General features: G+C 36.4%; 1 protein-coding gene across 4 annotated transcripts in view; it reads right to left on the bottom strand.

The window, feature by feature from the left end:
• ACYP2 (acylphosphatase 2) overlaps positions 1–13,732 on the bottom strand; it is a 159,914-nt gene that overhangs the window by 133,929 nt on the left and 12,253 nt on the right. For 2 of the 4 annotated variants that reach the window (XM_029937356.1, XM_029937355.1), the window contains exon 2: positions 9,757–9,866. In XM_029937356.1, coding sequence (XP_029793216.1) covers positions 9,757–9,866 — 110 coding nt within the window. Of the gene's footprint in view, positions 1–4,147; positions 4,344–9,756; positions 9,867–11,671; positions 11,689–13,732 lie in introns of all 4 variants that reach the window. The other 2 variants (XM_029937354.1, XM_029937357.1) reach the window with 2 other exon arrangements.

The following is a 13,732-nucleotide window of genomic DNA, read 5'->3' as shown; positions in this document are numbered from 1 at the left end:
TAACTTACTGAAAATATGGTTGTAAGGAAAATATGCAAACAAACAGAAAAACAAAAACAAGGAAAGGCAAGGAGGAATGAAAAAAGAGGAAACAGAAACAATGCAAAAAGCAGAAGAAAACAAAATTTAAAAACATACATACAATACTATCAGGGAGATGTGAAGAAAACAAGAACAAGATGCCACAAAGCGGACACAAAATATCACAGCAGAAACAAAATTAATCAGAAAGTTGGACGACAAAATGAGACAGTTTCCAGACAGTAAAGTTTGGAAGCTAGCAGAGAAAAAAAAGAAAAGAAAACCAGAGGATCATGTCCACACGCAAGTTTCAGAAGAGGAGAACCAACAAGAGAGTGGGAAAGAAATCTTCAAAGACAGACAAATTCTCCTCCTCCAAGAGCCCAGCATTTCAAATGAAATGAAAACGCACTCTGACAGATAACCAAAATGCAGAAAAAGAGGGATACACTGAATATCTAAAAAGCTTTCTGAGGAAAATAAACAGATAGAATGTCCAGTCCCTGGTATGAGAATGACATCAAATCTCTTGACGGCCTCACAAGAAGTCATGGAGCTATGCCTTCAAAATTCTGAGTGGGGGATGGTTTGGGGGCTTGGAATTTTAAAACTCAAACAATCTATCAAGTATGAGTGTAAATGAAGGCAGACAAGGGTACAAACTTTTTGTCTCTCTCATATCTTTCCTTATGAAGCTCGTGGAGAATTAGGCTTCAACAAACAAAGGAAAGGGGCACCTGGGTGGCTCAGTCGGTTAAGCGACCAACTTCGGCTCAGGTTCTCACAGTTCGTGAGTTCAAGCCCCGCGTCGAGCTCTGGGCTGACAGCTCAGAGCCTGGAGCCTGCTTCAGATTCTGTGTCTCCTTCTGTGCCCTTCCCCTGCTCAGGCTCAGTCTCTCTATCTCTCAAAAACAAATAAACATTAAAAAAAGAGAAAGAAAAATATATTGATGGGTATATAGAGTTTCTGTTAGAGAAAAATAGTAAAAGTCTTAGATTCAACAATGGGAAATTGATGTTCTGTAGCTCAAAATTTTCTCAAACACTAGCAATTTCATACCGCTCCCCCTAACTTACTGGTGCATAACATGATGCAGGAAATTCACTTTAATGTTTTAATAAAGAGAAAACTAAAGGAAAAGCTGGAGAAATATGTGAAATAAGAATGCCAGAAATTGTTATTGAAACCAGGTAACAGACACATGGTGTTCATCATCCCATTCTCTCTACTCATGGAACTACTTGAAAACCCCATAATAAAAAGCAATAAAAAGAAAAGACAACACCAAAATGTGCAAAATAATCTTTCAGACAGCTGGAGGAAGTTCCACTCAGCAGCAGTCAAATGAAATCCGGTTAAAGAACCACTGGACACAGAAAAAAAAAAGTCAGTTCAAGAGCCCACCTACACTAGAAGCTCACTCACAGTGGGGCAGGAAACATCACAGATGTCCCACATCCCCCTTCTGTCCCTCCCATTCTGCCCTGACTCCGCTGATTCCTGATTCCGGGACTGAATTGTGCAACACAACACTGCTCCTGAAAGCTGTTACAATTCCTCAGACCCAGGGGCGCCAGGGTGGCTCAGTCAGTTAAGCATCTGACGTCTGCTCAGGTCATGATCTCACAGCTCATGAGCTGGAGCTCCAGGTCAAGCTCTGTGCTGACTGCTCAGAGCCTGGAGCCTGTCTTCACACTCTGTGTTTCCTCTCTCTCTCTGCCCCTCCCCCACTTGCACTCTGTCTCTCTCTGTCAAAAAAAATAAATAAATGTTTAAAATATTAAAGCAGTCCCATCTAAAAAAACAAACAAACAAACAAACAAAAAAACAATTCCTTAGACCCACAATGGAATAAGACAATCATTTCTCTTTGCCCGTCAATTTCCCCCCAGCTCATTTCTCATTTTGTCCCAACTAGAGTTCAGGACATCATCATTCTATTCACACTCCTGTCAATTCCCTCAAACCCTGCTCTCTCACTTCTGCTCCTCATAGCTGGCAGCAATCAAGCCCTGGATAAACCCCACTTCATGCCTACAATGCATATGTACCCAGAGAACTAAGTAATATGGAAGAAAACCCCCTAAACCAACTGGCAGGCTTAATGCTATATTTATTCTCACAAACTGTAAACTAGCAATTTTACTACTGTTGCCATCTTAAATGCAGCGAAATTACTTTCAAGTAGCAAAGTGTAAAACTGACAGCCAGTTTCATGATAAAATAATGAATACTAGATGCTGGAATGGTATCCACAGGGTACTAGAAAAAAAAACAGCTACCATGTTAGAGTTCTACATGAAACAAAGACATTTTTTAAGAATGAAGGTAAAATTAAAACATGTAGAGACAAACCAAAACTGAGATAACACAACACCTGCTGCCCAAATGAAGGAAAATACTAAAGAACACTTTTTGGCAGAATGGAAATAGTCCTACACAGAAGCCCAGAGAATTAGGAAGAAAAAAAGAGCAACAAAATGGCAAATATAATAAAATATCCCCCCAAATACTAACTTTTAAAAATAATTTCTTATGAACTTTAAAATAGGTCATTAAAATTAGCATCTGGCGGCTCCGGGGTGCCTCAGTCGGTTGATCATCTGACTTCAGCTCAGATCATGGTCTCACAGCTTGCGGGTTTGAGCCCCTCATCAGGCTCTATGCTGACAGCTCAGAGCCTGGAGCCTGCTTGGGATTCTATGACTCCCTCTCTCTCTGCCCCTCCCCTACTCACACTCTGTCTCTCCTTCTCTCTGTCTCTCAAAAATACATAAACATTAAAAGAAATTAGCATCTAAATAAAATAGCAAGTTAAATGGACTTAAAAGGTGCTATGGATCTGCATTGTTAGGAAAAAGAGTAAAGACAAGTCAATATCAAATTTTGAACAATTATGGTTGTATGTTGTATCTCCAGGAAAATACTAGTAAAAGAAACAAAAGAATATACAACTTCTAACATAGAAAAAAAGTGGAATAATAAAAAATAGCAATTTAAATGAAGGCTACAAAGAAGAAAACAGAACTAAGAGTACAAGGGGGGAAATATAGTAAAATAAACATTTAATTCTAAACATGAGTGATTCCATTAAGCTTAATTGGATAAATACACTAATTTAAAAACATGAGATACACATATAAAAAATATTGAAATACACTTGAAACTAATATAACATTGTCCATCGACTACTTCAATAAAAACAAACAAAAGCACACAATGAGAACGAAACATTGAAAATAAACCAATGAAAAAATATATTCTGTGCAAACACATATAGGAATAAAGTGTATATAACTCTGTTAATACCAAAGAAAGTAACTTTAAGGCATAAAAACATTATTAAAGATATAGAAGGACACTGGATATTTTTAAAAATACATACCCAGGATACTGTTAGCTATTATTCAAAGAGGAACTAAAAAGAACTTACAGACTATCCAAAAAGCAATGATAAGAGCACTTTTTACCCAACCTATGGGACAAATCAAAAACTGTATTTAGGAGCAAATGCTTAATCACCTTCATCACTAACTTAAAAAGACTAAAACTAGGGGTACCTGGGTGGCTCATTTGGTTAAGTAACTGACTCTTGATTTTGCTACAGGTCATGACCTCACAGTTTTATGAGTTTAAGCCTCAAGTCAGGCTCCAGGCTGACAGCATGAAGCTTGCTTGGGATTCTCTCTCCCATTTTCTCTGCCCCTTCCCCGCTCACACTCTCTCTTTTAAAGTAAATAAATAAATGAGAACCTAAAGGGAACTACAACTCATGTTGAAGACTTAGAGAAGGATCAACAAAGAAATAAAGAGGGAATTAGTAAAGATGAAAATTGAAATTAATGACTGGAAAGCCAAAACAACAAAAAAAAGTAGGAATGATCAATAAATCCAAATGGTTTTTTTTTTTTATCAATAGATAAATCCTTTCTGAACCCAATTAAGGAAAAGGAGAGAAGAAAATTATATAAGATTAGGAAATTTTCAAAAAACATATAACCACAGAAACAAAAGATATTTTTAAAGTATAAAATCCAGGGAAACAAATTTGAAAACCTAGAAAAACTGGATGATTTCTTAGGAAAACATAAATGAATCTGGGAAAAGTGGAAAATTCAAACATACCAGTTACAATACACTAGATGGGGTGGCATCTGGATGGCTCAGTCTGTTGAGCAACTGACTCGATTTCAGTTCAGGTAATGAGCCCATGATCCTGGGATTGAGCCCTATGTCAGGCTCCATATTAAGTGCGAAGTTTGCTTGGGATTCTCTTTCTCTCTCTCTTTCTGCCCCTTTATCCCAATGGTGCAGGATCTCTCTAAAACAAGTAATAATAATAATAATAATAATAATAATAATAACAGAAAGAAAAAAACAATTGGGAAAGTACATAGTAGCCTACCATTGAGAAGGTACCAGGACCAAGTGATTGTATAACTTGTTTTAGCTAACTTAATAACAGAAATTCCAATATTATTCAAGTTACTCCAGAATGAAGGGAAAAATGGAAAATTTCCTAATACATTTTATGAAGCCAACAAAAATTTAATATAGTAAAAAACCCAATATAGTAAAAAAAATTTTTAAAGAAGCCATAATCCCTCTTACAAATATCAGTGCAAAAACTCTAGATAAAATATTGACAAATAATATTCAGCTATGATTCAAAAGAATACCACTCCATGACCAGTCAGAGTTTAATTCAAGAAATCCAAGAGTGAAATTCAATGTGATAAAGTACATTTAACAAAAATCAACAACAAACTATTCTACTTGGTGAAGCAAAACCATCTCAAATACAATCAGACAGGGATGCCCCTTGTTGCTATTATTCAACATTATCTTGATGGGTCGGGCAAATGAAAGGAAAAAAAGATAAATTATTTTTGCTAACTACACACTTGTATACTTACAAAATCCAATAACTATAGTTTACCACCCCCCAAAAAACTTAGTAGAATTAATGAGAATATTTGATAAGGTAACTCTATTGTAAGATAAACATACAAAAGTCACTAGACTTTCCCTATTATAGCATGAAACAGAAATGGGAAAAATATTCCATATACTATCATGAAAAAGGCAATAAAATATTGTTATAGAATGAACGTGTCCCCCTCTCCCCCCCACGTTATTGCCTAATCCCCAGTGTGATAATATTTGGAGGTGGAGCTTTCTGGAAGTAGTTGGATCATGAGGGTGACACCTCATGAATGGGATTGGTGCCCCTATAACAAAAGACCAGAGAGCCAGCTGGGTCTTTTTCTGCCGTATGAGGACAGAATAAGAAGTCGGTAGTCTCCGACCCAGCTCGGGTTCTCACCAGCACCTGACAGGCTGGCAGCCTAATCTCAGACTTCCAGCCTTCGGAACTGTGAGAAACAGAGTTCTGTTGTTTATAGATCACCCAGTCCATGGGGCTTCGTGACAACAACCCAAAATGACTAACACAAAGACTTAGGAATAGAGTCAGCAAGGAAAGCACAAAATCTGTATGATGATAACCATAAAACCGTACTGAAGGATAAATTTAAAAATCTGAGAAAATGAAAAGACGTCCATATTCTTGGATGGGAAAATTTAATATCAATTCTCTTAATACCATAAAAGCGTGTAATTAAAAAGCAAGTAAAATATGGGCTCCTAAAAGAGAAAAGAAACATCAGGTAAAAGCTAAAGAAATCTAAATAAACTATGAACTTAATACTAATATATCACTACTGGTTCATTAATTGTAACATATATATCATACTAAGGTAGAATTTTGATAGGGGAAAGTGGGTGGGAAGTATATGGAAACTCTTGGTAATATGTTTACAATTTTCTGTAAATCTAAAACTTCTAAAAAATAAAGTTTTTTTAAGATTTTATTTTTAAGTAATCTCTACACCCAATGTGGGGTTTAACTCATCCCTGATATCAAGAGCTGCATGCTCTACCACCTGAGTCAGTCAGGCACCCCTAAAGTTTATTTTAAGAAGCATATTTACAAGACAATCAGGGAAATTAAAAAAAAAGAAATAAATATAACTCCAATTAAATGGATAAAAGCATCTTAAAGTTTAGAGAGAAAATTAATGCCCAAGAAAGCAAATAAATGAATTAAAAAATAGTGAAGGGAAATAACCTATAAAGCCAGTATAATTAAGTCAATATGGAGTATTAGTCTAGGAATAGATAAACAGATCTATGAAGAACAGAACCCAGAACCCAGAAATATGTGATTTTAACATATGATAGAAATGTATTTCAATTTGGTGGGGAAAGAGTGATTATTTAAAAATAGTGTTGGCACAACTGGCTATTACATTCTGGTAGAAAATAGTCCCCAGACTCATAGTCTAAGTAAAAATCAAATTCCAGATGGAATAAATGCTTAACATAATAAATAAAGCATCAAAAAGGTAGAAGGAAACCTAGGAAACAACATTTATGGTCTGTTTCTTTTTTTTTTTTTAATGTTTTATTTATTTTTGATACAGAGAGAGACAGAGCATGAGAGGGGCAGGGGCAGAGAGAGAAGGAGACACAGAACCGGAAGCAGGCTCCAGGCTCTGAGATAGCTGTCAGCACAGAGCCTGATGCGGGGCTTGAACCCACGAATGTGAGAGCTGACCTGAGCCGAAGTCGGAGGCTTAACCGACTGAGCCACCCAGGCGCCCCTATGGTCTGTTTCTTAATCAGAAAAAAAAGAGAACTATATGTGAGTTTATAAAAATTAAAAACAATTCACAAAAAACTTTTATAAATAAACAAAACTAATGAATAGGCAAAGGATAGAATTAAGGAAATACTTGCAAAAGAGATTACAGATAACGAGTTAGTAATCATTACCAACATACAAACAACTCTTAAATATTGGCAAGAGACAAGCAGCCCCACAGACAAATGGGTGAAGGATGTGAAAGGGAGTGAGTTCATGAGAATAAACCCACATAGCCACAAGCATGAAGATGCTCAAAATAACCAGTAATTAGAGAAATGCAAATTACAGTGAAAAAATACCATATCACTCTACACCCAACCAAATAAAAGAAAAATTAGACAGCAATAATGCCAATCGCCCACAGGATGAAGAAGGGGGGAAATGTAAATTGTTTGCAGCTGTTTTGAAAAGCAGTCTGACAAATATTTTTAAAATTAATAGTATACAGACATGTCAACCAACAAACCACATTTCTGGGAATCTATTTCCCAAATATAAAATCACCACTCTAATGTTCATTATGGCATTGCTCTTATTGGGGGGGGGAAAAAAAAAGAAACAAAATGAATTCTCAGCAATAAGGTAATAAATAACAGTGCACGAACATTTGTCAATTATTAAGCAGCCACTAAAAAGAATGAATTGAAGCTCTACCATCTGACTTGGACAGATTTTCTGGGATGTATTTTTGTTTTGTTTTATTTTTTTAATGCTTATTTATTTTTGAGAGAGAAAGAAAGAGAGAGACAGAGCACAAGTGAGGGAGGTGCACAGAGAGAGGAAGACACAGAATCTGAAATGGGCTCCAGGCTCTGAGCTGTCAGTACAGAGCCTGAAGCAGAGCTCAAACTCACAAACTGTGTGTGACATCATGACCTGAGCTGAAGCTGGACGCTTACCGACTGAGCCATCCAGGCAACCCTGTTTTGTTTTGTTTTGTTTTTTAATTCCAGTATAAACATATACAGTAATGTTAGTCATAGGTATACAATATAGTGATTCAATAATTCTATCCATTACTCAGTGCTCATCATGATAAGTGAACACTTAATCCCCTTCACCTATTCCACCCATCCCCCACCACCTCCCCTCTGGTAACCATCTATTTGTTCTCTATAGTTAAGAGTCTGGTTTTTCGTTTGTCTCTTTTTTTCTCTATTCATTTGTTTTGTTTCTTAAATTCCACACATGAGTGAAATCATGTATTTGCTTTCTCTGACTTATTTTGCTTAGCATTGTACTTTCTAGGTCCATCCATGTTGTTGCAAATGGCAAGATTTCATTCTTCTTTTATGGCTGAGAGATATTACATTGTGTATACACACACACACACACACACACACACACACACAGATATATACACCGTACCCTCTTCATCCATTCATCTGTCAAAGGACACTTGGGCTGTTTCCATAATTTGGCTATTGTAAATAATGCTGCAATAAATATAAGGCTACATATATCTTTTTGAATTGGTGTTTTCATTTTCTTTGGGTAAATAGCCAGTAGCAGATCAGATGTGTATGAGAAGGTGAATATGGAAACAAACACGGGAGAAAACCAACCCAGTTTCTAATATAGATCACTTGTAGTACTGAGAAGGAAGAGTGGGTGTGCAGGGGTTGAAAAGAAAAGCTGGGCAGCATGTACATATGATCACACTTATGTTAAGGAGATTAATCAAAGATGTGCTACAACACGGATTAGGATATAGCATGAAAGGCATGAGCATCGATGCCCCTCGCAGCCCAGACTCAATGCCCCAGGTCATTTGGCGCTTTCTCATCCATTGAACTATTTACAATGTAAGTCTCACAATCTTTCCTTGTATGCATTTTGTGGCAATCATACTGATAATTATTGTTTTTCATTAACTGTTACATTTTATGAAACTAAATTTTTAGACCCCCACATTCCAAGTTGGGGTACAATTTTACACACAAACACCAAGTTTGTAATTATACATAAAGAAATTGGAAAAAATAAGGAGTCAGTGGTTATATATTTACTGATTGATGAATGTGTATAAAACAAAAAAGCTAGTTACCAAAAAATATGCATCAAGTATTCCATTTCAGTAAAAACAAGCAAATTCTAACTAAATGCTTCAATAGTTTTAAGTGAAAGAGAAAGCTTCAGAAAGTATTCACAAAGCCACAGGCACAGATGCCACCAATGGGAGAGAAGCAGAGGGGAAGGGGCAGCTTACTAGTTTTATCTTTTTATCTCTCAGTATCTTATTACTTCACTTATTACAATAATCAAAAAAGCATTACTTTTGAAATCTGAAAACATTAAGTGATAAAAACAAAAATAAATTGCAAACAATAAAATAAGTTAAATTGGGTAACGATGCATTGTGTAGATTAAATGAGATAACCTATGTGAAGTGTTTAGCATATTGCCTAACATAGCAAATACTCAATAAATGTCATCTCTTTTTTATTAAAAAAAAAAAGACTACAAAGAGTATTGGAACTTACAAAAAACGAAGGCTTTTGACTATGACAGGGTACTTTTTTCTATGTTACTGAATCCAATCTCCTTTGGGACACAAGGACTCATTATAGTAACCATATAGCTCATAGAACACACTTTCATCAACAGCAAAAATCAAATTACAATTAGATAAATAAGACACTTAATAAAAAGGAGAGGGAAGCCTTTTGGCCTTGAAGTCTACTTTAAGAACTTTAAGTTCCATCCAAAGTCACTACGCTTCCTCACAACCACTTTGTATAAGACATATGTGGGTCCGGATGTGCCCCCATGTTAGAAGAGACAAAACACAATTCAAATAGATTAAAGAGTGACACTGTTGTTCTTTTTGAGGGCCTTGCCCAAGTGGGAAATCCATTCCTATGCATACAAATTCCATTCCCAGCTCTAAGGAAATGTTTAAAAGATGTGAGTTGAGTTACATCTACAAACTGAATTTGGTCCATCACTACTATTCTTACTACCCAACAAAACACTAAAATAAATTCACAAATTGCATGGATATGTTATTAGTCTTGCTACTTACATGGAGTTGACTTTCTCTTCGGGGCCTTGCACTTGGCCTGTCACAGTGCCTTTGCTGGTGTTCTTCACCCAGCCAACCACTCCAATTTTCCTTGCCTCATCTTCCGTGTACTGGTTTTAGGAGAAAATGCAAGAAACAAAGTACAACATCAAAAAATGCTGACTGATAATAATATTTTTTCCTAATATACAGTCTATGCCAAACGTTTTGAGGCTGACCTACAATCATAATCTCTGTTTATAAGTAGCTTCACTTAAATGGTATTTTTTACTAAATTCCTCTTTCAGTAAAGACAAGTACATTATAGAAAAAATAAGCTGACAGTGGGAATTACTTCAAAAACCAGTTTCCATGATGTGTTTTGGGATCTGTAAAATTCAGTTGCATTGCCCCTATGCCTGCTGAAGGGCATTGCCCCATGCCTGAATTACATTGTCTGGTCCCAAATGATGAGCACACCAAGATTTTCAATCACTGAGGAAAAATACCGAGTTATGAGCAATACGAGGTAGTCAATGAAAAGATTCTGATGTCTTCCATTGGCTGTGGACTTGCCACACACACATTCTAATTGTCTATAGATAAGTTTATTTCTCCTATTATTCTTAACAGTTTTTAAAAATTTCTTTTCTCAGTTCCAAATCCAATTATGCTACTGGCAAATGAAAACCTATAAACATTTTGATTTTGAACCAATTTAAATACATCATACTAAATTCTTGTGGATCTTGTCTACTGGAAGTTTTTAAAAAACAAGTCTTCTGTCTGGAGGTCAGAGTGCCCAAGAATCTATACACTCTACCTCCCCAACTAAATGAAGCAATACAAACCCAGATGAGTACAGGTAGAATTTATGTAGGAGCCGGTTCTGAAGATAGTAATGAAAAGAGAGAGAATTTGAACTGTGGGGGAAGGGACTATCTCAAAAGAAGGAGACTTTACTGGTTGGGAACATGTTAGAACCCTCTGAGTTTAAGAACAGAGAACTAAGCTAGTGACTGCCAGCTCAGAGAGTGGGTGAGAACACATGCACATTTAACTTTTAGGAAAGGAGTATATTAACAAAATAAAAAACTTTAAAGCAATAAGGAGTTTTAACTTCTAGAAACCTGAGAACCACTTCCTTATGCAACATGAACATTTGTCATTTTGCAATTCAAGATATAGACTTGTGCCTGGAGGAATTCTTTCATCCAGAACAACGGGAGGACCCCATACTTTATATTCAGTAGACCTAACCAAAACGTTTAATTTGATTATCCCAGTAGAGGTACTTTTGAAATTCATACAAAACACTAACTAAAAACTAGGCAGGCTAGAATGGCTTTAATAGGTTACTTTTAAAAAAACAGCTTTAATCAAAAATCTCAAGCAGCAATTTGGAAGAAATACAAATACTTCATTTGCTGTGAAGGACAGAAAATAAGCAGTGGGCTAGCACTACATTGAAAACTGCTCTGTCACGAACTGAGGGTTGAAGGGGAAGGGGGAGGAGGGAAAGAGGTGGTGGTGATGGAGGAGGGCACTTGTGGGGAAGAGCACTAGGTGTTGTATGGAAACCAATTTGACAATAAACTAAAAAAAAAAACAACTTTAGGTCCTCTTTTGAAGGGGAACCACTCTAACAATATTCAGCCAAAAAACATCTTACAGAACACAATAGAAAATAGCAATTCACAAAATTTCAGCCCAAGTTTTACATTTCACTGCAAGATACTTAGCAAGATAAATTAATGAAAGAAATATATTCTGCCCTCTTTCTATGTATAATGGGCGCTCAATATACCTTAAATAAAAAAAGATAATGTTACTTCTTAAAAAAAAAAAAGAGAGAAAACTGCTCTGTCTCTGTGAGTAGAAATAACAGTAGGGAGAAAATGGCCAAAAAAAATGTGAACAGATTATATTGACTTACCATTCTGAAGCAAACACCTGTATTAAAAAAAAATTGAAAAGAAATGTCAGTTTATCTTTTAAAAAAGGTATATATTTCCTGACTTAATTTTTATGTAGTTTATTAAATAGTAAGTAAATGAACAAAACCTTTCACATCTGAACATATTCTGAAAGTGTTTTTAAAAATCATTTTCTTTTAAAATAAAAATGGAAAAAAAGACTATTTTTGGAGAAAGTAATATTCTGAAACCAAAAAATCATGAAATGCCATGCTGCATATTCTTTCTATTCCAAAAAAGTAAACAAATAAAATACTTATTACAAGGACCATTGAGTATTTTTGGCACAACATTTATATAGCCTCAGCTTTTAGAATTTCTTCTTTTAAGTGCAAGGACTAAATTCAAGTTTGAATGTAATAAAAACATTTCTGTTTTAATTTTAATTCCACATTCTGGAAAAGGCAAAACTCTGGGGATGGGAAACTGATGAGCAGTTGCCAAGGGCTGTAAAGGGGTAAGAGAGAACTTTCTGGAGTGAAGGCACTGCTCTGCACTTCATCTGTTGGGGAGGGGGAGGGTTACAGAACTGTATGCATTTTTCAAAATGCATTCAACTGTACACAAAAAGGGTGAATGCTATGTAACTTAAATTATACCTCAACGGAAAAAATATTTTTTAACACATTGGGAAATCCTAAGTGGATCAAACCAATATTCAAAGAGGTAAAAAGATAGTCTTCCACCTACAGCAACTAAGCCTGCTTCGAAAGGGACAGAAGGAATCAATGGCTTAGATAATTTTATGTATTTTGTAAGTAGATATAACAGGGGGCATCACTTGTTTCCTGATGATAGTGTATTGTGGTATGAAATGAAAATGAAAAAGCATAGTAAGCAATAAAGACAGGATGGATCACAAATGGGATATTTATAGGGCTATAAAAATATTTTAAAAGATACATAAAAAATGAGGAGAAATGATGAGTGGCAAGTATTGATCTGAAGGGGAATCAGAAAGACGATTTGTTCGATAGAGGGAGGGAAAGAGAGTAGCTTGTAGACATACAGGGAATTGGCAGAACTTTCAAAGAGAAACTTCAGCTAAACCAACCCATGCAGAAGAGAGGGACAAAACAGGAAAGAAAAGAGGCAGAACTGGTGAAAAATGTGCAGTCGTTTTATCCTAAGCATGAGCAGATCCCAAAAGACACTGACCAAGCAGAGCTGAGGGTTTGGCCAAGCCCGTGCTGAGCACACTGCCCCTGAGGTCCTCGGCAGTGAGCAGCCCCCAATGATGTCAGCATTATGAAAAGAAAGCCAGGGACGGAAGTACCCAGAAATGGGAGACATCTGGTCCAGCTCTTTGCTATTCAGGAAGTAGTCCAAGGCCCTACAGCGCCAGCACAGCCTGAGTTTTTTAGACAATCAAATCTCAGGCCCCCCTCCTCCCAAACATAGAGAAACAGAAACTCTGTAGGTGGAGTCCTAGAATCTGGTTTTAACATGTTCTCCAGGTGATTCTCATGCCCACTAAAGTTTAGAACCGATGGTTGGCACTACCTCAAAGGCAGGCCTGGGAAAGGTTTGAAAAGGATTTTTATTTCCGATCAAGAACTGCATTATAAAGGGGGTTAAGTGTCAGAGGGTATTGCAGATCCGATGGATTTCCCAGTGACGCTGTTCCGGCTTATCTTGGTAACAAATCATGAGCTTACAGAGCAACGTTGCTTCACCTGTCCTACAAGTCAGCAGCACTACATGAGAGAAGCTACAGACAGTAAAAAGGCAAAAACCCCTTCCCTGGTGTCTGAGTGGCCCAGGTCTGCTTAGACTGTCGCTTAGCTGAATATTCAAAAACATGTCATTGCACTCACTTTACAAATTGTTTCTAGCCCCAAACTTCATTTAAGACTCACTAAAATAATAATAGTAATAATAGTTCTGTTTCAACTCTTTCTAGAAAAATGGGTAATGGTGTTTTCATGCCCTAGTCCAAATTATCATAATCTCTCAACAGCCCACTTTTTTTTTAATGTTTAATTTATTTTTGATACAGAGAGAGACAGAGCATGAGAGGG

The sequence above is a fragment of the Suricata suricatta genome, chromosome 4 (genome assembly GCF_006229205.1).
Source record: "Suricata suricatta isolate VVHF042 chromosome 4, meerkat_22Aug2017_6uvM2_HiC, whole genome shotgun sequence".
NCBI classification, from domain to species: Eukaryota; Metazoa; Chordata; class Mammalia; order Carnivora; family Herpestidae; genus Suricata; species Suricata suricatta.
The sequence above is the reverse complement of the archived record's forward strand: the minus strand, read 5'-3'. Positions and strand labels throughout refer to the sequence as shown.